This window comes from Sinocyclocheilus rhinocerous, unplaced genomic scaffold (assembly GCF_001515625.1).
Source record: "Sinocyclocheilus rhinocerous isolate Xijiao unplaced genomic scaffold, SAMN03320098_v1.1 scaffold407, whole genome shotgun sequence".
In the NCBI taxonomy this organism is placed as follows: Eukaryota; Metazoa; Chordata; class Actinopteri; order Cypriniformes; family Cyprinidae; genus Sinocyclocheilus; species Sinocyclocheilus rhinocerous.
The window spans coordinates 194,388-222,335 of record NW_015633444.1 but is presented as its reverse complement, the minus strand read 5'-3'; the positions used below and the strand labels follow the sequence as shown (position 1 = coordinate 222,335).

The following is a 27,948-nucleotide window of genomic DNA, read 5'->3' as shown; positions in this document are numbered from 1 at the left end:
TATAGGGCTTTAAAGGCATTGTTCGCCCAAAAAATAAAAATTACCCTATAATTTATTCACCCTCAAGCCATCCTAGGTGTATATGACTTTCTTCTTTCAGACGAATCCAATTCTTCCAAGCTTTATAATGGCAGTGAGTGGGTGTTTTTTGTTAATATTCCAAAAGAAGTCCAATAAAGTGCATCCATCCATAATAAAAAGTGTCCCACACGGCTCGGGGGGTGAATAAAGGCCTCCTGAAGCGAAACAATGCGTTTTTGTAAGAAAAATATTTTAAATTTTATAAACAGTAATCTCTAGCTTACACTAACTGTCGTACACGCACTCATTCCGCCGGATGACGTAGGTGTAGCGTAGGTCCGGTGAGAATATGCTAGTCTCGCGAGAACCGATGTTTGTTTATAGGAGCTAAGGAAGCAAAGTTTCCTTACTTTAGCACAGGAAAACCAGTCTCCTTTTGTCTTATATCGAAATCCTCCATTTTTCTTTACAAATCTTCGTTTTGTACTTCTAATTTGTGACCAGTGTTTTGTTTTGCTCTTTCCGCTGTGCTTCCGCATTCATCACTTCTCACCGGACCTTAAACTACATCATCCGCCAGAATGAACGTGTCACGGTTCAGGGTGCCTTCTCGGCTCCTCTTGTTGTCTGTGTTGTCCTGTCATTTTCGGCAGCTCGTGGTTTTTGCAATCAGTGCTGATCTTGCAGTGGGAGTGCACAGATCACAAACTGATTCTCCCCCACCTGTCGCTTATTCCCCCGCTCCCATATATGTCTCTGCTTTTCTGTCCTTCGTCGTAGGTAGATTGTTTTGTCTGTTCTAGTGTTCTGCTGTTTTGTGTAGAAGTGCAAGCATTACTCACCCACTGTTCACCTGTGCTTCAGGATCCGTAGTCCGGAGATCTGGCAGCTCGTATGGTCCGCAGTCTCTGCCGGGCAGCTCTGGAATCTCTGCTGACCTGTGCAGTGTTTAATTATTGTTTATTTTACTTTGTGTTTTCTGGCAAGAATAAAGATCTCCCTTCTCACTACTCCTCTGCATCTGAGTCCTCTATTATCCCAGGCCGTGACAGAATCTACTCACCACAACTATGGACTCAGCAGAGGAAACAGAGTTGTGCTGAGCCCTCTTGCAGCAGGATGCTCTTCTGGGTCGGCAGTATGAAGAACTTGCGGCTTCTCGTCGCGCCTACTCGGAGATCTCGCTCCAACTCAACCAGCTGGTAGAAAGGCTTGACCAGCTGCAGCCAACCCTCCTGCAGCTCGGGTTGTAACATCCTCTCCTGGCCCTGAGGGAGTGGTTCCTCGCCACGCTGAACCATGGCTTAATCCGCCCGCTCCATACTCGGGTGAGCCCAACTCATGTCGGTCATTCCTGTCCCAATGCTCGCTGATTTTTACTCTCCAGCCTTCCTGTTTTCCCATGGACCGGTCCAGGGTGGCATTCATCATCACGCTCTTGGTGGGTTAAGCAAGAGAGTGGGGAACGGCCATGTGGGATAGCGAGCATGACTGCTGTTCTTCCTTTGAGGGATTCTCGAAGGAGTTGCGCAAGGTGTTTGATCACTCAGGTCGGGGAATTGAGGTGGCACGAGCCTTGTCACTGCTTCAGCAGGGAGAGCAGTCCGTGTCCTGTTATTCCATTGAGTTCCGCACGCTCGCCGCATCCTATGGCTGGAATGCGAAGGCACTCTGGGATCATTTCTTCCACGGCCTGGCTGAGCACGTGAAGGACGAGATCTATTCCCTCGAGCTGCCCTCCAGCCTGGATGGGTTGATTGACCTCGCCATTTGGGTTGACGACCGGATTGCTCTCCATTCCCGGCACCGGAGAGGTGGGATTCCCTGTGAGCACGTCGCTAGTGCCGAGTCAGTAGCAGCTTGTGACATGCCGTCTCAACACCTCATCTTCCCGGAAGAGTTGCCGATGCAGGTCGGCAGAGCACGGCTGACCGTGGGGGTGCGACGCCGTCACCAGGCTAATCAGCTATGTCTTTACTGTGGTCAGGCGGGTCATGTGGCAGATGCGTGCCCTGTAGCAGGGCGACGCTTATCACGCAAGGGAGAGCATATGTTGAGCGTCACTACTACTCGACTGCCATCTTGTGGTCGTTCAGAGTTTCAAGCCTCGTTACAGTTCAGGGGAGCTGTTTTTCAGGTGTCCACTTTAATCAACTGTGGAGCGGAAGGCGATTTCATGGATTCCAGATTGGCCACACGCCTGGGGATTTCGTCCGTTGCCCTGGCCAAACCCATTTCAGCTAAGACACTTTGTGGCACCCTTATCACTAATTTTACCCACGCCACGAAATTTGTTACGCTAACTCGGTCCGGTAATCATGCCGAGGAGATCTGATTCCTTATTATTCACTCGCCCACCACTCCAGTGGTTTTGGGACACACCTGGTTGGTCAAACATAACCCCCACATTGATTGGGCTCGCAATTCTATTTTGGCTTGTAGCCCTTTTTGTTTAACTCAATGTTTGGGTGCTGCATTTTCCCCTGTCATGTCTCGTTCTGTGTTGCAGAAGGAGCCGGTGAGCCTGGCGGATGTACCGGAGGCTTACCATGACTTGAGAGAGGTTTTCAGTAAGTCCCGAGCTTCATCTTTGCCTCCGCACCGCCCGTGCGACTGTGCGATTGACCCTGTTGCCTGGCACTTCTCTGCCTAAGGGGCGCCTTTACTCTCTGTCCGGACCAGAGAGAGAGGCCATGGAGAGATTTGTTCACGATTCTCTGGTAGCAGGCATCATCCGTCCCTCTTCCTCTCCGGCTGGGGCGGTGTTCTTCTTCGTGGAGAAGAAGGATGGTTCGCTGCGCCCCTGTATTGACAATCAGGGGTTGAATGACATCACGATAAAGAATCGTTATCCTTTGCCGTTGATGTCATCAGCCTTCGAGCTCTTGCAGGGGGCAACTATCTTTACAAAGTTGGACCTCTGCAGTGCATATCACTTGGTTTGGATTAGGGAGGGGGACGAATGGAAGACCGCCTTTAACACCCCTACTGGGCATTTTGAATATTTGGTTATGCCGTTCGGGCTTTCAAACTCTCCAGGCACACGTCAACGACGTGCTCAGAGACATGGTCGATTGGTTAGTTTTTTGTATACTTCAACAACATCCTGATCTTCTCCCAGAACACGATCATGTCCAGCACATCAGGCGAGTGCTCCAGCGGCTGCTTGAGAATCGTTTATTTGCTAAGGTGGAGAAGTGTGAGTTTCACGCATGGTCGGTTCCGTTCCTGGGATTTATTCTCTCACCTGAAGGTATCCGAATGGATCTCACCAAGGTAAAAGCAGGTGCTGATTGGCCCACTCCAGATAGTCATAGAGCGGTCCAGCGTTCGCCAATTTTTAAAGGGATGTTCATTCGGAACTTTGGCCAGGTCGCCCTTCCTCTGACTGAGCTCACCTCCACTAGGAAATTATTCTGTTGGTCATCGCAGGCTCAAACTGCGTTTGAGAACTTAAAGAGTCAGTTCGTTTCGGCTCCTATTTTAACTACCCCTGACCCGTCAGTTCATTGTGGAGGTGGATGCGTCCGAGGTGGGGGGTTGGGGCAGTTTTGTCTCAGAGATCATCTTCAGATGAGAAAGTACATCCCTGTGCCTTCTTTTCTCATCGTTTAGTGTCGGTGGACCGTGACCATACTAATCCCCCACTTTACGTGTGTGGTCAGAAGGTCTGGTTGTCTTCTAAAGACATTAACTTCAGACTTCCCTCACGTAAACTGGGACCCAAATTTGTTGGACCATTTATTATTTCTAAGGTGCTCAGTCCGGTGTCGGTGCGACTCAAATTAACCCCCCAGTTTAAGAAGATCCATCCGGTTTTCCATGTTTCTAAGATCAAGCCTGTCTTTCACTCCCCCCTTCAGGGGTAGAGGTCACCAATACCTGGTAGACTGGGAGGGTTATGGTCCGAAGGAGAGATGCTGGATTCCGGCTCGTGACATTCTGGATCGTGCTCTCATTGATCAATTTCATCAGCATCATGGTGAGTTCTCCGGGGACGCCAGGAGGCGTCCTTGAGTGGGGGGGGGTGTACTGTCACGGTCCAGGGTGCCTTCTCGGCTCCTCTTGTTGTCTGTGTTGTCCAGTCATTTTCAGCAGCTCGTGGTCTGGGAAAGCAGTACTGATCTTGCAGCGGGAGTGCACAGATCACGAGCTGATTCTCCCCCACCTGTCGCTTATTCCCCCGCTCCCATATATGTCTCTGCTTTTCTGTCCTTCATCGTAGGTAGATTGTTTTGTCTGTTCTAGTGTTCTGCTGTTTTGTGTAGAAGTGCAAGCATTACTCACCCACTGTTCACCTGTGCTTCAGGATCCGTAGTCCGGAGATCTGGAATCTCTGCTGACCTGTGCAGTGTTTAATTATTGTTTATTTTACTTTGTGTTTTCTGGCGAGAATAAAGATCTCCATTCTCACTACTCTTCTGCATCTGAGTCCTCTATTATCCCAGGCCGTGACAGAACGCACGTACGACAGTTAGCGGAAGCTAGAGATTACGGTTTATAAAGTTTTAAATATGGATATTTCTCTTACAAAAACGCAAAATGTCATTTGTGTGCAAATATTATGATGGAAGGCCTGCTGACTAGTACATATCTATTTGATGTTTGATTCATCACAGGTTCCTTTATGCACATGCACACTCTTCAAAAATGGCACTTAAATACACCTCATAGAAGCTGCTGTGACTGCACAGAAAAATGGCTGTTGCTGATCTTATTTCTTTAGTAGCCTACTGTAGCCTATTTCTTTTTTTTTTTCTTTTTTTTGTGAAGAACAGTGGGCAGTTTGCTCAGGAAAAACTTTTTTTTTTTGCATTGTGGATTATATATGTAATTCACTCCACTACACCTGCGTGTATTGTAAGTGGTAGCACTGCTCATCTGGCATTTAATTTCAGAACTGCCGCAATATGTACAATTACCAACCTGTCAAAACGTTGCCCCATTTGCAGTCATCTGTTTCAGGGAAAACTAAACATTTTTAGAGCCACTCACTACACATTTTACTTTGAAACTGTAACAGATTCTACTGAGGTCAAGTACTCTGAACCCAAGTGCAGTTTACTGAGTAGAATGTAAACCAAATACAAAACAAACAGAACTAAAACATAACACAAACATGAGAATTTGACTTAAACATGAAAACTTGACCAGAAACAGAACTGACTACACTCACCAACAGCAGGTTACAATAACAATACACGACAACCAAACGTATGGCTAACATAAGGGCTTAAAAACGTGGACATGGGGATGCACATGACAAAAACAACCAATGACAAAGTAACACTAATCAAACAAGAACCAATGAAAAGAAAAAAACTGATAACAAGGTCAGCAACGAACCAAAGAGAATGTGACTCATGAACTAAAAGGTGTGGACTTAAAGCGGCGCTGCGCAGACCGATCAGTGTTTGACATCAAAGTACCACAAGAGCTATAGAGAGCAGACGGCTCTGTATGCTTTCGAGTCGTTCTCGCTGCACTTTGTTGTTATACCCCAATTGGTCTGCGCAGCGCCACTGCAAGCTGAACACACCTAAAGAAACCAAGTGCAGGCCCAACGCCAGGACACACGACTTGGGGGGGCTTTTATATTTCTTAGGGGGGCCGAATTGGGGGGGGTAATATTTTCAAGTGAACGCTCGAAATACATTATTTAGGTAACACTTTACAATAATTAACTAACACGTTAATACACTTTAATACATCAAATAACATTAACTAATCGAACCTTACACTGTAAAAAAAATTCCGTAAAATTTACGGTAGAAAACCGGCAGCTGTGGTTGCCGGAATTTTACCGTAAAAAATACGGTAGCAACGTTTTAGGTTTTACAGTTGTAACTTAAATTTACAGTTAAATACCGTAATTTCATTAACTGATCAAATGTTATTATATACCAACCTATTGAAGTACTAAAATCTGTTTTGTACCTTTGTAATACACTGATAACCACCAAATGCAGGTGGTGATGAGAAAGTCACATGATGAACCAAAGCCCATCACAAGCAGCTTTTAAATAATAACATATATAGAAGGTGCACAGTGTCATTCACACAAACACCAAACACCATCATGGTAACACACATGAAACTGAAATAATGCAATAAACATTCAACAACATTAGGTGTAACACACAACCCTAATATACAAAACTGATAAAAGAAAAAACTAAAAAGAAACATAGTTATTTCAACAAAAAAACATCAAATTTGAAATGTAACACAGGGAATTCTGGGAATGTCAATTTACAGTTATTCACTGTAAATTAAACGGTCTTTTTCACTTTCAAAAACGGTATACTACCGTAAAATTAATGTCCAATACATGTAATGTCCAATACAGTTTTTCACCGTATATAGTAGGGGAATTTACCGTTAACCATTTAACAGGTTTTTACTGTAGCATTTTTACAGTCTTTTACCGTTAAATTCACGGTCATTTTTTAACTTACAGAAATAGCCACTGAACGTTTTAGTGAACAAATCTGTTTGGTGAGTCACTGCGGATTAATCAAATTCCTACCACTAAAAACAAATTTAGCTTGTACATTGTGTTGTTGTGGCCTTACCTAACAAACCTCAAGCAAGTTTCCTTTCAATTTATTAATTATTCAGGTAGTTAGATAAACAGTCAAATTAAACGCTAATGTCCACTAGAATGCAGTGAGTCAGTCAGTCATTGTGCAAATCCTGCATAGCTAGAAGCATTTGCATTCACATAATTGTGTAAAATTTAATGCCTTGATGTTTTTTATGATTTAAATGCAGGTCACATAAAAAAAATACACCAGTGACTAAATGAATGAATCATATCTTTCAAGGTGAAGCAAAAGTAATCTGTGACGATAACAGCATCAGCATTGTTGTCAGTAAAGCCACCATGGATGGCATTGACCAGAACTGGCTCCAACTGCGAGACCCCACCTGTTCCCTTACCTCCAATGACACCCACATCCTGGGCACGATGTCCCTCAACACCTGTGGCACTACGATGGATGTATGACAACTATGTTCTTCGAAGTTAAATATTTGAATATTGCATTGAAGCCCCTTACATTCTCTTACTTTTTCTCTCTTTTTTCTTTGGTTTCAACACCAATCAGGACTCTGGAGATTTCATCGTCTTCAAAAACGAGATCAACTCCTTCGAGAACCCGAATGCTGTTATCACCAGGCGCAATCAAGTCAAATTCGGCTTCTCCTGCCAGTATCCCAAAATGGCCAGTGTCTCCAACCGCTACGTTAACCATAAATCTGACTACATCTTCACTGAATCCAGTTTCGGCACGTTTGGTTACTCGTTTGAAGTTTTCACCGACAACAGCTTCAACAGTCAGGTAGATCCCAGCCTGTATCCGGTGCAGGTTCAGCTGATGGACCAGATCTACATGGGCATTGAAGCTCATACTGCTCTACCAGAGGTCACTCTCTTCGTTGAGTCCTGCAGAGCCACTCCAGAAGACAATCCATTCAGTGCCGTCTTTTATGACATCATCAAAGATGGGTGAGACTTTATCGTGAACCAGATTTGGACATTTTTAGAAGAAAAGAATAGGATGTTGCCCATTTTATGGTCCTCCAGCCATACGTATGAGCAATAGCATGCACTAATGATAGAGTAAGTAGGCCTATAATTAGTCCCAGAAGTCTATTCATTGTATTCCAAGCTTATCCCTGGTAATGCTTAAAAAACTGCAGGAACTTTGCAAAATTAAACGTTTGCTAGATTAAGCTTTTGGGCTACTAACGAAAAGGTTTCAGGTTCAAGCCCTTGTACAAAGTAGGTGGTCTCCTTTAAATACACGGTCGGCCTTCAAGGCTTTGTTGAACCTCACAATAGCTTTTCTCAGAACCATTTATCATTACTGTGGCTGCAGGTGTGGTTTAGTAATGCGAAAAACAAGTGTGAAGCTAAAGATCGATGTTTGTATTTGTGCACCTGATGCCTTTTTCAGTGCTAAACACACTTATTTACACCGTATTAGTGAAAGAAAACAATTTGTCATTTAATAATAAATTCAAGTTACTCATAGCATTTAATCCGCTAAAAACTTAATCTGCTGAGAGATAGTGTCATTAATACTTTTATTCAGCAAGGGTGCATTAAATTGCTCAAAAGTGTCACTAGAGACATTCAGAACATTACAAATTATTTCTATTTCAAATAAATGCTGTTTTTTGAACTGTCTATTCATCAAAAAAAATCTTGAAAAAAATACGATTTTTCTACAAAAAGATGAAGCATCACAACTGTTTTCAACATTGATAATAATAAATGTTTTTTTTTTTGCAGCAAATCAGTATATTAGAATGATTTCTGAAGGATCATGTGACACTGAAGACTGGAGTAATGATGATGCTGAAAATTCAGCTTTGAAAAAACTAAGAAGAAACATAGTTATTTCAACAAAAAAACATCAAATTTGAAATGTAACGCAGGGAATTCTGGGAATGTCAATTTACGGTTATTCACTGTAAATTATACGGTCTTTTTCACTTCCAAATACGGTATACTACCGTAAAATTAATGTCCAATACATGTAATGTCCAATACAGTTTTTCACCGTATATAGTAGGGGAATTTACCGTTAACCATTTAACAGGATTTTACTGTAGCATTTTTACAGTCTTTTACCGTTAAATTCACGGTCATTTTTTACAGTGTATTGTAAAGTGTTACAGTTATTTGTTATTAAAACATATAGCTATATGTTCACAAAAACACTGTTAAATTAAACAGAAAAGCAAGCAGGTGTGAATGATTTGGCGTGGCAGCCAATACAAATAATAACCGTTTCCTTACCTAAATCCTGCGTTTGGACCTGGCTCGGTTGCAGAATCACTTCTGTGCTTCTGAAATTATGAACTTTTTCTATACAGTGTAGTAGTTAGCTATCTCTGTGTCGTACGTGGCCGCTTGTCAAGCATGAAAAACACAAGTTTTATTTAAATTCTGAATATATTATCGTATACAGCATGCAAAGAGTGCTCACTTTAAATTTATTAAAAACTGTCACTCATTCATCACGATCTCACAAAGTTAAAAAAAATTAAACAAAACAATGAACGTGACTACACGATGAATCTTTTTTTAAATGTCTTTGTTAGAAAGAAGTTACGAGCATGATAGAACTCAGCACTGGACAAAAAACGGTGACTGGAGCAGTGAGTGCGTGGATTCCAACCTAAACACATCTGATTGGCCATTGCGTTTTAGAAATCAACAAACATGTCTGTGATTGGCTACATTGCTCACCTCTGCGAAAATGCATTGTAAAATAATTTGACGCTTTCCAAAGCAGAAGGGCAGATACACTGGATTGTTTGCCAAAAATATTTTGTTATGCTATTATTACGAAGAAGACAGATCCTAGACCAGGGGTTATGGGCAGCTTTTCCATCTAAAAGCAATCAGAAGCAACAGCAGGCAGTTGTATGAGTAAGACTATTAAACACGCTAAACTCAAGTCCGACCGTCCCCCTCGGTCCGAAGGGGGGGCACAGGGATGTCCGTGGGGGGGCCAAGCCCCCCCGGCCCCCCCTCTGGCTCCGGGCCTGCCAAGTGACAAGATCACATGACATTTTAAAGATAATATGATTTTAGATTCTGGTTCTTAAACATTTCCTTTGGAATCTTAATTTTTAAGGCTCTATATGGTTCAAATGTTGTGAGAAGGAATGTATATTAGACCGTCATAAAACCCCCATTCCCACACTTGCATGAAACTAATTTGAGGAAGTTCGAAGGAAGAGGCCATTAGAGTGTCTTGACTTGGGACAGGAAATTCCCTAAGCTGATGAATGTCATTTCTGAACTGTATTACCCCAAACATTCAGCAAGATTTAACCCTGAACTCCATCACCCCATTACTCACCGCCTGCCTCCAACATTCACCAGCTAGCTGCAGTACAAGTAGCAAACCACACTAACAAACCAACACTTAGAAATCTCAAAACTATGCATTTTATGAGACCTACACCACATTCACACATCAGCAGAATACAGTTGCCAGTCCAGTATTTGAGTCCTTAATACGGTTACGTGGAAAATGATCACAGTTCAGGTATTTACTGCAGTGACAAACAAATTATATTAACCAGACTAGATTTTCAGGACTCAATGATGTGAAGATGAAAAGAAAGTTGCAAGCTGCTGTAAGAACAGGGCATTTCGAGACTCTCACCTGTATGTAAGTGTGGTTGTCAATCACAAACACTGATAGTGTGAATGTAGCCCTAGTGCTTGAGTCATTTAGAAAGTGAGTCCACAGTAGTTGGATGAGGTCTCTTCGTGGCTTCTGTGTGGGGTTGTGCTCTTGTTTATTAACCCTCACTAGTGCATTTTAATGGGGTGAGTAATCAAGCTTCCAGCAAGGCCAAACTATTAGTAATTACATTAGTAATAGCATAAACATCCCATTTTTCTGTCACACTGGTTTTAAAACTTAATGATCAGATTAAGTCATAATTACTCTAACAACATAATGACTATTTACAACACGATTTCCTGGTACTGCATATCTGTTTTCATTTGGTGTTCTTGTTATATAAAAATAAGCTTTTACATGCAAACTGTCATGTGTATGTAGTCTATTTTTGTATTGTTTTCTCTGTTTGTTCCTAGTCATCATTAGTTTCCTTGGTTGTTACTTAATTAATGCACCTGTTCTGTTCATCATGCTCTGTTTGTATTTAAGCCTTCAGTTTCCCCATCATTCTGGGTGTGATCTTGTGATTTATGTGGCTGTCTATTTGTCCTGAAGTTCTCCTATGTGCTCCTGTTGGATTATTATTAAAAGACTGTTGATATGTCACTCCTCGTCTTTGTGCATTCATTACAGCCACCAACTCGTGACACAACTGATATGCAATATCTCGTCAAATTTCATTGATTGATTTGCAGGAAGAGGCAGAACATGAAAATCCCGCTGAGACAACACAAACAAACCAAACTGAGGTTACATGGTTCTTCTGTTTCTATTAGTCTCAGTGAACTGCAATACGTTTGGATGCATATTTTTACTGCTGTGACAGCTTTTTTCCATCTGCATGTCCCTTCCTCACTTTCTCCTCCTCTCTTGGGCTGCTCAGAATCCCCCACTCTCACTGGACGCCACATTCCTTTCTATTCCCAGCCCGGTAATGCTCCTTTGAACTGTCCACACAAACATTCCGTGTCAGTGTATGTATGCTCATGTCATTTTGACAATATGTCCATATTTGAACATCTCAAGGGTGTCTTGGAACGTATTCTGGATGATTCATTCATTTAATATAACAGTCATTTGTTGCATTTTAACGTTTTTGTGACAATTAAGCACATTTTCCTTTCCCTCATTACTGTGATGCAAATAATAAGGCTATTTAGTCTGCATGTTACTGTCACGGTTATGTACGGTTCAGTTCTGTTTTGTTCAGTTCCTGTTGTGCCTGTCTGAGTTCTTATCAGTTTCTGGTAACCTCTTAGTTAATCATTCCGTTCACCTGCTGTTTATTTATTCATTAGTTCCCTCCTATAGTCTGTGTATATATACTCCCTGTGTCTTTCAGTTCTTTGTCTGATCTGGTCTGTGTTTAGTGGTTGTGTTCCTCTGTGTTCTTGGTTGATTTAATAAATACCATTTGGATTTCCTACTTCCTCGTCATGTGCATTATTACTGCTGCCCAGTTGTGAAAGTTACATCTTTTTATATTGTGAAAATATCGGTATAGTAATGTCACTAAAATTATTATGACTGTAAATTTACCTGCATGTTACATGTTATTGATTGGTTTCATTTGGGATTTGGGTGCGAGGGATCTAACAAATTGATATGAAAGTATAACATATCTACACAAATATATTTATATTATACTATTATAATATAAATTATATTAATATATTTATATTATACACACAACAATACACAAAACGTTGTTTCGATAGTCCACTTTATACACTCTACTAACTATAAGTAACTTTGCAACTACATGTCAACTAACTCTCATTAGAGTATTAGTAGACTGTTAGGATTAGTAGATTAAGTTAACATGTAGCTGCAAAGTTACTTATAGTCAGTAGAATGTCCATCAAAATAAAGTGTTAGCAGATATTAAATGAATAGTTGACCCAAAAATGAAAATTCTGTCACCATTTGCTCACCTTCAGAATGTTGATAACCAAACAGGTGACGGTAGCCATTGACTTCCACAGTATTTTTTTTTTCCATATTATGTAAGTCAATGGCTACCGTTAACGGTTTGGTTACCAGCATTCTTTTGAATATTTTATTTTGTGTTTAACAGAAGAAAGAAACTCATACAGGTTTGGAACAACTTGAGGGTGACGAAATAACTTTGCAACTACATGTCAACTAACTCTCATTAGAGTATTAGTAGACTGTTAGGATTAGTAGATTAAGTTAACATGTAGCTGCAAAGTTACTTATAGTCAGTAGAATGTCCATCAAAATAAAGTGTTAGCAGATATTGAGCAGACAGTCACTAATACTCTAATGACTGCTAGTTGATATGGAGTTGCAAAGTTACTTTTGTGTGTAATTCTCCGTTCATGCGACGCAAAAGAGTACTCGCGCTGTGAGACACGCTTTTTGTGTGTAGCCTATGCTTCAGAGTCTACGCTCAGAAAACCGGTCAGGACATTTTTTTAATGTTTTATGCGACGTGCAGCAAGTGTATGTTAGCTTATGTCCCGCCGGTTCATATGTACGCATCTAACCTCCGAACCACGCAGCAGATTCGTTCTGAATTAATCATTTCTCAAATCGTCCCTCCCTAACATTTTTGTCTCGTTTTTATTCGTTGACGAAAATGTCAGTAGATTTACGTCATAGTTTTTGTCATTCAAAAAGAGTTCGTTGTCGTCGGTGAAAAAAATTTTGTTGACGTAAATTATGACAAAAATTATTCGTCAACGAAATTAACACTGAAGCAGACAGTCTACTAATACTCTAATGACTGATGGTTGACATGAAGTTGCAAAGTGACTTATAGGTAGTAAAATGTCTAATGTGTTACCCAACCCAAAGACTGAAGTTGCTACAGTGATGCCGCCTTTATGAGAACAGCCATGTTACAAAAATGACACTGAAGGCCGCTTTTGGGGTCCATATAGTACAGTAATCTTGCCTTGAGAGTGAATGGGCTGCACTCCAGACGCCCACTTCCTGCAATGAGGGTTCAGAAACCCGGAGTTATGTGAATATGAACGAGCGCACACAGGTTCAGACAAACAAAAACAGTCCAAGCAAAAGTACACGTGTCACACTAGTTGAGAATTGTTTGTTTACTGTTGGTCAAGAAAATTACAGTATCTTCTCAGATGCTGTTGGATACCAACATATACATAGTACGTATAAAATGATATACGTACACACACATGCTGACTCAAGGACAGAAAAGGAGACTGAGTGGAGTAGCTAAATGGACCCAGACGTGAAAGCACAGCCCTAATTTAAGACAGTTAGTCATTTCCTCAGCAAAGACTGCAGCTGTCCTGAAACTGCAGTCCACTGTGCTCTGCTGGGCCAGCGCACTGCTCTGGAATGATTCCTAACACCCCAGGAAAACATCCATAAATGCACAGACTTCCCTCGTGAACATAACAACAAGCTGCTATCCATGTGGTAACTAGGTATTAGCCACTTCTTGCACTAAGATCATAATCATTTCATCTAAGACTTTTACATACAAACAATCTTCAGTTAAAGTTTACATACAGTATGTTTATAATACTTACAATTTCTTTAGGATAATTAATATCACCACTCTTTATTACTACTTTTTCCACTTGCTCATGTACTGCTGACCTGCTGGATATTTCAGATAATATGAATGATTCTTATAACTGGGGAAATTCACACTGGCCCAACAAACCACAACATTCTGTTGAGTTAGATTTTAGAAAGTTGTCAAACTGTCACTGGCCCAGAAAACATTAACATAGTAAACACACTGACCTGAGAACTGTGTTCGTTGGAATTTATTGGGGCAGTGTGAATTGGCCTTAATAAATGTGTTATGTAAATATCAGAAAGCATATATATATAAAAAAAAAAACTTAGACCAAAGGTTATTATATATTAATTAAGACAGAGTCAGCTTTGTTTTTGAAGTTAGCCGATATCCATGAAATAATCAGAAGTTGTTAATTGTGATGGATGGAAATTCAGTATGAACTGTACACATATTTTCTACTAATTTCTTTGACGTTTTATTTAATAATAATAATAATAATAATAATAACAATAACAAAATAGATACTAATACAAACACTTAACACCTCTGTAAAACTCTAATTTTTTTCATGCAGATGGGATTTTTAGTGCAGGGGTATGAGTACTATATTCATATACAATAGTCTATTCCAAGAAGTCTATAGAAGAATACCATGCTGTATGTAATACAATATTACCATGCTATTATCATGTGTTTTTGAATAACAATGTCTTTTGTAGAGCTGTTTATAGCCACATTGAGCTTGTTTCCAATTTGCTGAACTTCACACTGTTATTGGTCTGAACTGAACCAACACTGAACTAACTTGAGCTAAATAATGACACTACTGTCTTTTAGAGTTGCTTTACAGCAGAATCGGACCTGTCTCCATAGTTGAGTTTACTGTTATTTTCCTGTTTATCTCTGTGAAGCTGCTTTGGCACAATCGGTATTGTATTCAGAGCTATACAAATAAAGGTGACCTGACTTGTATGAGTGCATAGTTACTTGCATATAGATATGTTTTATAACCAGGGTGATGGTCGTGTGTCAGTTATAATGTGTGTAAATCTCTCTGGACATGAGGCCTTAGAGTTTTAGGGGATTTCAATGTGTCTCCATGAGCGTAAATAGACTTTTCTTTGCCTTAAACAGTTCCGTGGACAATGTAAACAGAAGCTCTAGAGAATATAAACACACTCTCTTGCCTTCTCTATGTATCCAGTTAAGCCCGAAGACAAACTATGTTTCCAAGCACATAATCATTACATAAATATTTCCATTCCATAATCATTCCCAAACATATAAACAACTCCAGTGATCTTATACCTAATGAAGTGCCATTTCAGAGAACTTATGTATGTGTCTGCACACTAAATCCACTAGCAAGAAAAGATTTGTCAACACACCACATTAACTATACACACATCCAGCAACTATGGTTTATTCTAGTAATAGTACAATTGAAAATTCACTGAAATTTTGTGCATTAAATGTGTTTATTAAATGTTACAATGTTATGGTCGTAAAATATTAATTAAAATAATTAAATCAAATTATAATTACTTATAATTAAAATACACAGAGATTTCTTCAGAAGAGTTATGACTTGGCAAATTCACTCAGTGATTGTCATTTAAAACTGCAGTCAGGGGGCTCTTTCTTCCCATCTCACCCCATTCACACCAACTGATAAGCAGAAGAGGACAAATAAATGTCGAGAAGAAAGATCTGTGAAACGAGTTAGTTGCTGAAACATCGAATCTGGAACATGCGACATGTACTTTACTTAAACTTTGGCTTATCTTCAGTTTCTGTTTTAAATGTGACCCAGCTCCGCCCACTCCCTCCAAAAGCGCATGTGGTTGCAATAAATGCCCCTGACAGACCTCCAGTGGACCTCCTGCAGATAACCCTCCATCCATCCCGCAGCAGCCTCTAATTAATTCCAGAGAGAGCGAGGAACAGTGAAAGAGAATGAAAGGAATTTATTGAAGGTTGTTGATTCTTGAGGTGTTTAGAAACGCTAGACCACCATATCCACCACACAAAAAACTTTACAATCTTAAACAACAACAACAACAATCTTATTGGTTTCCCAGATGACCTGACATGTAAAATCACCGTTTTTTTTGCTTCTTCTCCATTATTCTTCATTGTTGTCGCCTTTTTTTTAAAATCATTTATTTATTCTCATTTGTTTTGAAACTGACTTTTTTCTTCCAAGGAACACAAAAGGGCAAATTTGAAAGAATGTTGATGCTGCTCTTTTGCACAGACGTATAGAATAATAATAAAGTATAGTATTATGAAGACATATAGTAAATGTGTTCTAACTGTTTATAGCCTGTGGCCATATATGAACGCAAAGCAATTTGAAAAAGCAACACGAACATTCTATTAAACATCTGTGTTTGTATCGCACAGATACATGTAGGTTTGAAATGGTGATACAAAACATGACCAAACTGTTCCTTTAGCTCACTTTGACATTTGTGCTTCATTAATTGCTGTGTGCGCTCTCTAACAACACCCCACTGCTCATGTTCCAGAATGTCTGGCATTCATTTTTCCATTTCTCTCTCTCTCTGCCTCCGTCTCTCAGTAGCCGTGGATTTGTAATTCCCTCCATGAGTTTGTTTAAACTTTCTCAGGACTTTAAAATCCCCTTACCAGTCATCAGTCCACCCAGGCTGCTCCTCTGTCCCTCCCACAGACTTGTTATTCCCCGTCTGTCAACCCACTCACTCTCTCCCACTCAGAATTTCATCTCAGTAGGGGCAAATAGCCTGAATGAAAAATAAAAAAGGTAATTGTGACTTTTTATTTAACAATTCAGACTTTTTCCCCTTGCAATTCATGATATAAACTCGCAATTCTGAGAAATAAAGTCAGAATTGTGAGATACAAACTCACAATTTTGACTTTTTATTGTGAGATAATATCTTGCAATTGTGACTTTTTTTCTCAGAGTTTGTATTTCGCAATTTTGATTGCCAGAAAAAAAGTCAGATTTGCGAGTTCACAGTTCTGACTTCATCACACAGCTCTTACTTTATGAATAGCAATTCCGAGTTTATACAGCATCTCACGATTCTGAGGAAAAAAAGTCAGAATTGTGAGATGTAAACTCCCAATTGCAAGAAAAAAGTCAGAATTGCGAGATAAAAAGTTGCAATTACTTTTTTTTTTTAATCCAGTGGTGGAAATGGGCTTGTATACATACAGTATGTCCTCTTTTTATAATTTTTTTTTTTTAAAAAGCCTAAAATGTCTGGGTTTTGGCTTTGTTTCCTTGTTGTTTTCATACTTGCCAGTGACTGAAAAGCAGTTTGACCAATATCTGTTACGGGGCTGATGAGACGTGAGACGTGCGGATCCATCTGCATGCTTTTATTTAAGAGACGTGGTCATAACAGGCATGGGTCAAACAATGGCAAACCGGTATATGGCGGGCAAGACACAAGAATAATCCTAGGGCTAGCGTAGGTCAACGATCGGTGAACATAATCAAAAGGGCGAGACTAGAGGGATAAATCCAGGTACACAGGCAAAGATCAGAAACCGAGAAAAAAGGCAAGGCAAGACTAGACTAGGCTAGGCTAAGAAACTAAGCAGGCTCTGTAACATAGCTATCACAACTAGCGATATGCACATACAATACTCGGCACTTAGAAGGAGTGAGATGGAGTGGTAAATAGTGAGTGAGTGATATGAAAGAGCTGTGTGCAATCAGTGCTGTGTGCAATCAGTGCTGTGTGCAATCAGTGCAATGAATGATGGGATATGTAGTCCGGGGTGATATACAGTGTGTAGTGCGAGAGTCAATGAAAATGGAAAGGGTGACCTCTGGTGGTGAGTGAATTGAAGTTCATAGACCGGATATGTAACAATAGCGTGCAGGTGACACAATCGACCAATCGTGGTGTGCAAAAAAGTGGGATCTACTGTACAGGGAACAGTTGAAGCAATACATATAATGCGTACATATAATGTATGAGGAGGACTATAGAGATATGTCAATAGGAAAACAAAGAGGAAACCATATGTATGACCATATGTATGATCCTGATTTAGAGAGTATCAGTAAAGTAAGAGTGCTGTTCTTTTGAATATCAGGACGGGTGTGATTCAGCTCCACTTCGGGTCTTTAATTTCCTCACTAGTGAAAAGCTAACTGTCTGCCCTTCGCTGAGCGTTGGTTAACTTTTTTTTTTAAATCTATTTTTATAGGCAATATCATATTTCTGAAGTAAATACCCTTTTTCTAGATATATTTCCTTAAATTACACCACATGTTACAGTGTTCAAAAGGGCTCTACATTACAGGAATGACTCCTTCCCACACACAGAGTGAAAGTAGAGATCTGAGATGATCCCACACATTCACCCCCTAAACATGGGGAGTGAAAGTTCACACACACACACTATTACCTTCACTCCTCCCGGAGCCGCTTCACAGCACTGCTGACTCATCCTGGTGCCTGTGTTTCCTCACGGCGTGATGTCCTTTGTGAGTCAGGCGGCCAGATGTTTTAGGGAAACATTCGTGTAATCAACTTCCCATGTCTGCACGAATGGCCATCTCAAAGATAGGCTTGTGAGTTTCACACATAACTGACCGAGAGATTTGACACTGAATCATGATATTATTCAGATCCAGGAATGATGGGTTGTCTGTGTCACAAAGAGGTTGGTTATTATCAGGAAAAAGAGACATGCTTATAAGAGTCAGCCACTATGAATCAGTCTGTGAACGAGCCACAGGTTTATGAATCCCAAGATGTCATTCGCATACAGACAGAAAACTCATAAAGGTCTGTCCATCCAGTCTCATAAACTGCTGCAGGAGTTGCTGTAATCATGGATAAGCAAATAGAGATGAGAGTGTGTGCGTCAGATGTCCAGTCTGTGATTAAGATAAAAGATACCCCATTTGACCACCACAATATCATTCCTCACCGCATTTACCCCGCTGTCAGTAAACTTACTATCCAGCACATCTTTGGCTCCAACCACTTTTGCAACTAAAATCTGAATCATTTCCACCCACTTCGTCTGAGTTTTTGTGACTGTTCTGTCAAACCAAGATTTATTCAGACACCTTCAACATTTCACACATTATCACAGTTTATTCGCTATAGTTTAGAAAATGGTAATAAAATATGACAAGAATTCATAGTTAAACCGTGTCAGAACAAATTCAGCTTGATAATGTCAGATAACACTTAAGCAAAACATGGTCAGGTCAAAGTGTCTGAATAATTTTTGGTCCCACATTTTTATCAGTTTTACTGGTAGTCCACTGTATGAAGAAGCTTTGGGTATAATACATCACAGTTTACTTTATTTTGTTATCCTCACTTACATACATGAACTATAGTGTCCTGCACCCACTAGTAAAAAATTACTAGTGTTATTATATCTGGTGTCTGAATAATTTTTGGTTTGACTGTATCCTCCAAACCATGTTCTGTCTGTGTCTAGCTTTACTTTCATCGAATCTTTTTCTGTTAGTGATCAACAGTGATCGCAAAACTAGCCCATCTTCCTGTTAGTCAGATCCAGCACTTCTTATCTGCAATCTCCTCTCCCATTGCCCACCTGATAAACTGCTTTATTTCCTCTGGGTCTGCAACTCTAAACTGTTAAAGTTTTAAAGAACCTATGTCGAATCTTTCTTTTGTTTCTAAACTGCTGAAAAAAAAGTTGTTTCTCAGCTGCAGTCTGTTGTCTTGTTGATCCTTATTAATCTGGTTTTCACTCAGACCACAGAACAACGATTTTCTTCTATCAGCTGACTCTGGCTGTCTTAATGTCATAATGTTTGATTTAAGCACAGCATTTGACACCATCAAGTTTCATTTAGTTTAGTTTTTTTTTGCCTTCCAACAATTATGAAACATGATGCTGCTTTCCATTCCTTTCCTTTACAGCAGTGCGCTGTTGTACTTCCTACGTAACCTACGTAACATCCGAACAGTCTCCTGCCAGACATGCTCGATACTAAAAAAAGAGTAAAAATGTATTGAGCTGTGAAAGAGATGCTGTTCCCCAGGCAGCTTTCAGTGTGCGGGATCAGATGTATCCAGATGTATCCAGATCAGATGGTCACTGCAGTCACCCGGATCCAGTCCGTATCCAGCCCAGATGGTGGATCAGCATACCACAAAAGACTGCTTTGTAAGTAATCTTCCTGATTTATCCCAATTCCTTAGCATTTCCAAAACCTCAGAACAACTTGATGATGTAACAGAAACTATGGACTCTCTCTTTTCTAGCATTTTAAATACAGTTGCTCCTTTACGCTTAAGGAAGATTAAGGAAAACAGTCTGACACCGTGGTATAATGAGCACACTCGCACCCTAAAGAGAGCAGCCCGGAAAATGGAGCGCAGCTGGAGGAAAACAAAACTAGAGGTATTTCGTATTGCTTGGCGGGAAAGAAAACCTATCCTACAGAAAAGCATTAAAAACTGCTAGATCTGATTACTTTTCTTCTCTTTTAGAAGAAAACAAACATAACCCCAAGTATTTATTCAATACAGTGGCTAAACTAACGAAAAATAAAGCATCAACAGGTGTTGACATTTCCCAACAGCACAGCAGTAATGACTTTATGAACTACTTTACTTCTAAGATCGATACTATTAGAGATAAAATTGTAACCATGCAGCCGTCAGCTATAGTATCGCATCAGATAGCTTGCTATAGATCGCCTGAGGAACAATTCCACTCATTCTCTACTATAGGAGAGGAAGAATTGTATAAACTTGTTAAATCATCTAAACCAACAACATGTATGTTAGACCCTATTCCATCTAAGCTCCTAAAAGAGGTGCTTCCAGAAGTCATAGATCCTCTTCTGACTATTATTAATTCATCATTGTCATTAGGATATGTCCCCAAAACCTTCAAACTGGCTGTTATTAAGCCTCTCATCAAAAAACCACAACTTGACCCCAAAGAACTAGTTAATTACAGACCGATCTCGAATCTCCCTTTTCTGTCCAAGATACTAGAAAAGGTAGTATCCTCACAATTATATTCCTTCTTAGAGAAAAATGGTATCTGTGAGGATTTCCAGTCAGGATTTAGACCGTATCATAGTACCGAGACTGCTCTCATTAGAGTTACAAATGACCTGCTCTTATCATCTGATTGTGGTTGTATCTCTCTATTAGTGCTATTGGATCTTAGCGCTGCGTTTGACACTATTGACCACAACATTCTTTTGCATAGACTAGAAAACTTTGTTGGCATTAATGGAAGTGCATTAGCATGGTTCAAATCGTACTTATCTGACCGCCATCAATTCGTAGCAGTGAATGAAGAGGTATCATATCGATCACAAGTGCAGTATGGAGTACCTCAAGGCTCAGTACTAGGGCCATTACTCTTCACGCTTTACATGTTACCCTTGGGAGATATTATCAGGAAACACGGTGTTAGCTTTCACTGTTATGCTGATGATACTCAGCTCTATATTTCTTCGCAGCCCGGCGAAACATACCAATTTGAAAAACTAGCGGAATGCATAGTCGATATAAAAAACTGGATGATGAGTAATTTCTTACTGCTAAATTCTGAAAAAACAGAGGTGTTAATTATAGGACCTAAAAACTCTGCATATAATAACCTAGAACACTCTTTAAGACTTGATGGCTGCTCTGTCAATTCTTCGTCATCAGTTAGGAACCTAGGTGTGCTATTTGATAGCAATCTTTCGTTAGAAAGCCACGTTTCTAGCATTTGTAAAACTGCATTTTTCCATCTCAAAAATATATCTAAATTACGACCTATTCTCTCAATGTCAAATGCAGAAATGTTAATCCATGCGTTTATGACCTCAAGGTTAGATTATTGTAATGCTTTATTGGGTGGTTGTTCTGCACGCTTAATAAACAAACTCCAGCTGGTCCAAAATGCAGCAGCTAGAGTTCTTACTAGAACCAGGAAGTATGACCATATTAGCCCGGTTCTGTCAACACTGCACTGGCTCCCTATTAAACATTGTATTTTAAAATCTTGTTTATTACTTATAAAGCCCTGAATGGTTTAGCACCTCAGTATTTGAACGAGCTCTTGTTACATTATAGTCCTCCACGTCCGCTGCGTTCTCAAAACTCTGGCCATTTGATAATACCTAGAATATCAAAATCAACTGCGGGCGGCAGATCCTTTTCCTATTTAGCGCCCAAACTCTGGAATAACCTACCTAACATTGTTCGGGAGGCAGACACACTCTGTCAGTTTAAATCTAGATTAAAGACCCATCTCTTTAACCTGGCTTACACATAACACACTAACACATTTCTAATATTCAAATCCGTTAAAGGATTTTTAGGCTGCATTAATTAGGTCAACCGGAACCGGGAACTTTTTTCATAACACCCGATGTACTTGCTACATTGTTAGAAGAATGGCATCTACGCTAATATTAGTCTGTTTCTCTCTTATTCCGAGGTCACCGTTGCCACCAGATCCAGTCTGTATCCAGATCAGATGGTCACTGCAGTCACCCGGATCCAGTACGTATTCAGACCAGATGGTGGATCAGCACCTAGAGAGGACCTCTACAGCCCTGAAAGACAGCGGAGACCAGGACAACTAGATGAACAGCAGATACAGATGTTATTCCCCTGTAAAGACCTTGTCTCAGACGACCACCGGGACAAGACCACAGGAACCAGATGAGTCTTCTGCACAATGTGACTTTGCTGCAGCCCTTTAATTGAACTGCTCCCCGACTGAGCCTGGTTTCTCCCAAGGTTTTTTTCTCCATTCTGTCACCGATGGAGTTTTGGTTCCTTGCCGCTGTCGCCTCTGGCTTGCTTAGTTGGGGACACTTCATTTCCAGCGATATCGTTGACTTGATTGCAAATTATTGCAAAGATACTATTTAAACTGAACTGATGATGACATCACTGAATTCAATGATGAACTGCCTTTAACCGAAAATTGAGTGTTTACTATTGTCACTTTGCATTATTGACACACTATTTTCCTAATTAATGCTGTACAGTTGCTTTGACACAATCTGTATTGTTAAAAGCGCTATATAAATAAAGGTGACTTGACTTGACTTGAGGGATCTGAGACGGAGTGAAACAAGGACAAGTATATGCTACTTTGGGCTTCAGGTGTGCGCTTCATGGACAAATAAACAGGAAAAATATAGCAAAATGTCAGTCTTGGCGAGTTAAACACTTAAACACAGTCAGTTATGCGAACAAATAGTTGGGAAAGTAATCGAATGTCAGTATATTAGATCTGTGCATTCAGTCTTAAAGTGACAGCAGCCTAGTAGACCTGCTACTGTCTCTGCCATTTAATGTTAATCAAACATCAAAAGAAAACTAGAGAATCAGTCACTGCTCTTCACTGAATAACTTTAGTAACTTTAATAATAGTCTATGTGTATTCAGTTCATATGGTGAAGACTATGCAGTGTTTTATTTTTTAAATTTGATTACTTTATTTAGTTTCTTCTTTTTTTATTGTATTACTGAGTGTTTCAACTCACTGTTGAGCTGAGCGAATGGCTGGCTTCAGGGGAGCATGCAGGAGTGGTAGTCTGGGTGAGTGAATCAGCTCAGTGATGGACAGAGCTGGTAGTGATGAAGAACACACTGTGCTGGACAGGACAGGTGACTACAAAGACTCTGAGCGAGATCAGTGACAAGGAAGAATCTGTGCTGGAAGTGACTGGTGACAAAGAAGACTCTCGCTGAGAGGGATCAGCGATAACGGAGACACACTTATACAGGAGGGAGGTTCGTGGGTGGGCAGGGTGGGAAGCACTACCTCCGTTTCCCAGTCAATTAGCCATTTCCTCATCGATCTCCACAATAATCCCCACAGGTACAGACGAAATGGCCAGCTCACACACCTGCCAAACAACTGTGTTAATCTAAGGAGATACTAATCCCTGACTCTTGCACACAGTCAGTGAAGCTGGGAGACATTTCAACATTTTATTTTTCAACCGATCGTGCCAAAGATCCAATGAATATCTCATAAAGTGATCTAGTTTATGGAGATGATAAAGCAGGCAGGCGCAGGTCACAATATTTTGGCTTATAGCCAAGAAAAAGCATTTGGATTTAAGTTTATTGTGGGCTTGTTCTCAGTTGCTGTTTTTTATTTTATTTTTAGTAAGATCTGGCAACGCGGATGAATCAAGATGGACAACTTTCGCTGTGATTTCTTGAACTGCGCATACAGGCACAACTCTGATAAACGTTTAAGTATGTCATTAACATCTAGTTCGATTCTGTACACACTCCGCAGAATTTCTGTAAAATGTTTATCACTATGCATTTCTCAGGAGTTAATTCGGTTGTTCTGTGTGTGTGTGTGTGTGTGTGTGTACAGAACAGGATTAAGCAACTGAACTGACAACTGAATTAAGCTGCAGTGTGTACATCTCCATAGACATACGTTTGAAATGTTGTGTATGGTGAGAAGTGCTATACAAATAAATTCGACTGTTCTCTCTTAGTGGGAATTCTATTGGTATATTTCTCCTCCTATCATCTCAATCTGCATGTTAGGGAAGTGGCTGCATTGTCTGTAAACTGTTTTCTCCTGTGTTTGATAGGAAAGGGAAGCGTTTTAGTTTAATTTAAATCATTGTTCGAGTTCCAGGTTAGCCTGTGATTTGTTATATCAGCCTGTTTTGTTATTTATGTTGGCCTTGCCCCCTCTGTTATGCTGCTCCCTATGACGTATTATTTGTTTGTTTTGTTGATAAATTAATTCTTATGTTAAAAAAGAGGTTGTGTGCACTTGAATTCTGGGAAGTGGGGAATCGATTTTTTATTTATTTTTATTTTTTGCTTCAGGTTTGCTTTTAACCTTGTGGGAAAGGTTAAACATGTTTAAAAGACAAATGTAAAAGGGATGCACAATCTGTTTAAATCACTGGACTGTCACCAGTGGATCATATAAATAGTAATACCATGTAAAACATCACAGAATAAAACTAAAAATGATACAAATACTTGCTAAAATGTCCTAAAACAATCAAAAACAACAATAATACCTATACAAATATATACAGATGCATCATATACCATAACATCCTATTAAAAAAAAAACTGATGTGACTCTAAGGAAGGTTTAAAACTTTTTTTCTTGTTTCTTTCTTTTTTTTTAAATAGCTATATCCACGCACTGGCAACTGGTCTGTATAATGTATACATAGGCTATGTATATTATGTAAAAAAATAGAAACATCCAAACCATGTAAAACATCACAGAATAAAACTAAAAATGATACAAATACTTGCTTGTCTGTCCTAAAACAATCAAAAACAACAATAATACCTATACAAATATATACAGATGCATCATATACCATAACATCCTATTAAAAAAAAAACTGATGTGACTCTAAGGAAGGTTTAAAACTTTTTTTCTTGTTTCTTTCTTTTTTTTTAATAGCTATATCCACGCACTGGCAACTGGTCTGTATAATGTATACATAGGCTATGTATATTATGTTAAAAAATAGAAACATCCAACATTTAAAATTAATTTTAAGTATTTAATTACGGAACGTATAAAGAATCCTTTTTATAAGCCCACATACTCAGTATTTAAGAGGATGTACTGTAGGAATTAATGCAACATTTAACCATCTAAAATACCGCCAACATAATGTATAAACATTTTGTGTTTAATGTATCAAAAATGTAAAATTTTAAAATAATATGAAGCATGCTTGAGAACCCGTTCAAACCTGTAAAACAGCGCTGTTACGCCCCCTACAGGCTTAAATAAACAAAACATTACAGATTGTCTAATAATCTTTTGATTCTTTGCTGAGATCAGACGACAAGTTTTAATTTCTGTGTCGTATACTTTTACTTCACTCATTTAACCACGGCATTCTCTTTTCTAATTTCTAATTCATTTATTTTGTTTTTTAAATGAATTTTAAATTGATGTTGACAGTGGAAATAAAGTAATTCACAACACTTTGTAATAACCTGCACGCGTTCATATTATATAAAAACACGTTGTAATGAGAAAAGGTGTTGTGTTGCTCTGGACTGTTCTAGAGGTTCGGCGAACAGCGCTTCACGACCCTCTTGCGGCGGACGTTTGCGACAGCTCTCCGCTTACACACGGCAGCATGACGGAATACGGCAGTGAGAAGATGGCGGAAGAAGAGCGGAGTGCCAGTGCAGAGAAACTCAAGGAGAAGGCGAATAACTACTTTAAAGGTAAGAGCTTGTCGGATATGCGCTGTAACTAAGAGACGGCATTGATGTGGACTGGATAGGGCTGCGCTGGATGCGTTCCTCGCATTGTGAGCACTGATGAGTGTTATAAGAGCTGAGCTTGAGCAACACATGCTGAATCAGACAGCACTCTTCTGCGATCGGCTCGATCTGTTTACTCCACATATATCGAGCAGAGCGATGCTTTCCTGTGCTGAGCTGCCAGTCGAGTGCTGCTTGACTCTCATCACTGCACTGTGAGGCTCGACATGCTCTGATAGCAGCAGATTGATATGATTATGATTATGATGCCCTGAGCTCAGTGGACGGGGTTTATGACTCATTCATGGATTCATGTTATGTCTGCACTCTTCATAGAATTTCATCTGGAAACATCATGTCGTTTCTTATGTTTGTCTAATGCATATTTCCGGAGAACATTAAACATTAGTTTAACTGTGGGATGTTAAACTAATAGCATCTAAAATAAATTCATAAAGTAAATACATGACCCGGTGCAGTAAATGCTGTTCAGTTTATAGCAGCTGTCAATTATTTATATATATATATATATGTATGTATTCTTTAGTTCATGTCGTGTGTGTGTGTATATAGTAGGGCTGTGCAATATATCGAAATTATATTAATGAGGAAAAAAAATTAACTTAAATGATTTTAGCAAATGGCTGCAATATAACAAAGAGTGAAAAATTTAAGGGGGTCTGAATACTTTCCGTACCCACTGTATATATAAATTCATAAATACATAATTTACTTATATAATTCTTTATTTTATTTTAAATTTTATATATTTGTACTCTCATACATGTTTCTCTTTTTGACACTGAAATTAGAGAATGTAGTACCAAATGTAGTATGTTTTTATTAATATTATTATTAATATATCGTTATTATTACATTTAGGTGTATCTAGAACTAACTAGATCTCTCTCGTTTTGAAAATGCTTTCATATTTATGCTCTGTTGAGTTTGACTTTTTTATCTTTTGGGTTGCAGAGACCATAAATACATTTCTTTGTAAAAAAAAAAAAAATAATAATAATATTTGCATATTCTTAATGTAACACTGTTTTGCTTGTTATTAATGATAAAAAATACAAAATTTACTAAAACAAAATGACTAAGACTTAAATGAAAACAGAAAATGTAAAAATACAGACGGACTCAAAATCGTAATAAAACTAAAATAGTATCTCAATGATACTAAAATAAGACTGGGGTAAAGTACGCTAAGATGTAATAATCACCTTACTAATTACTGATTGCTTGTGGGTTTTTAATCACATTTACTAGTCATGGAAAAAGTAATAATTTCTAATTACTTAAATTACGGTCTAAAAACGCAACGAGTGTCACACACTTTCTCCATTTGACTCTTAAAACTTATATTGGGATTGTCAATTAACATGATTCAAATGTGACCGTAACATTTTAGTCCGATAGAGTTCAGTATTTTGCTCATTTCTAGGCACTTATTTGACAGTGTTGACTCTCTCTCTTCAAAAGTGGCATAGACCCAGTGCTCTGTGATGTGTTATGATTCATATACTGCTCTGATTTCAGATAAAGACTATGAGAACGCCATCAAGTATTACACAGAAGCACTGGAGCTGAACCCCAGCAATGCCGTCTACTACAGTAACAGGAGTCTGGCGTACCTGCGCACCGAGTGCTATGGCTATGCTCTGGGGGACGCCACGAGGGCCCTGGAGCTGGACAAGAACTACATCAAGGGCTACTATCGGCGAGCCACCTCCAACATGGCCCTGGGCAAGTTTAAAGCAGCACTCAAAGATTACGAAACGGTGAGACTCGGTATATTCTCATCGCTCTAATATAGTGTTTTTACAGTGTTTCCCCTGCCATTATATTAGGCGGGCGGCCCGCCCCCCAATGGCACCCCCCGCCCCCCTTGAAGGTCAAGTTAATTTTATTTAATTGTATTTTCTCTATA

At 39.5% G+C, this 27,948-nt stretch overlaps 2 protein-coding genes across 2 annotated transcripts in view; both read left to right on the top strand.

Moving 5' to 3' along the window:
• Window positions 1-6,907: 6,907 nt before the first annotated feature.
• Window positions 6,908-7,535, top strand: LOC107744032 (oncoprotein-induced transcript 3 protein-like). The gene is made up of 2 exons (XM_016557501.1): window positions 6,908-7,024; window positions 7,131-7,535. Exons 1-2 carry the CDS (start codon window positions 6,908-6,910, stop codon window positions 7,533-7,535), a joined length of 522 nt encoding a protein of 173 aa, XP_016412987.1.
• An 18,279-nt stretch (window positions 7,536-25,814) lies between these two features.
• ppp5c (protein phosphatase 5, catalytic subunit) overlaps window positions 25,815-27,948 on the top strand; it is an 18,174-nt gene continuing 16,040 nt past the window's right edge. The window contains exons 1-2 of the mRNA XM_016557474.1: window positions 25,815-25,976; window positions 27,558-27,799. Of these exons, the coding sequence (XP_016412960.1) occupies window positions 25,886-25,976; window positions 27,558-27,799 (333 nt within the window). The 5' untranslated portion in view covers window positions 25,815-25,885. The remainder of the gene's footprint in view (window positions 25,977-27,557; window positions 27,800-27,948) is intronic.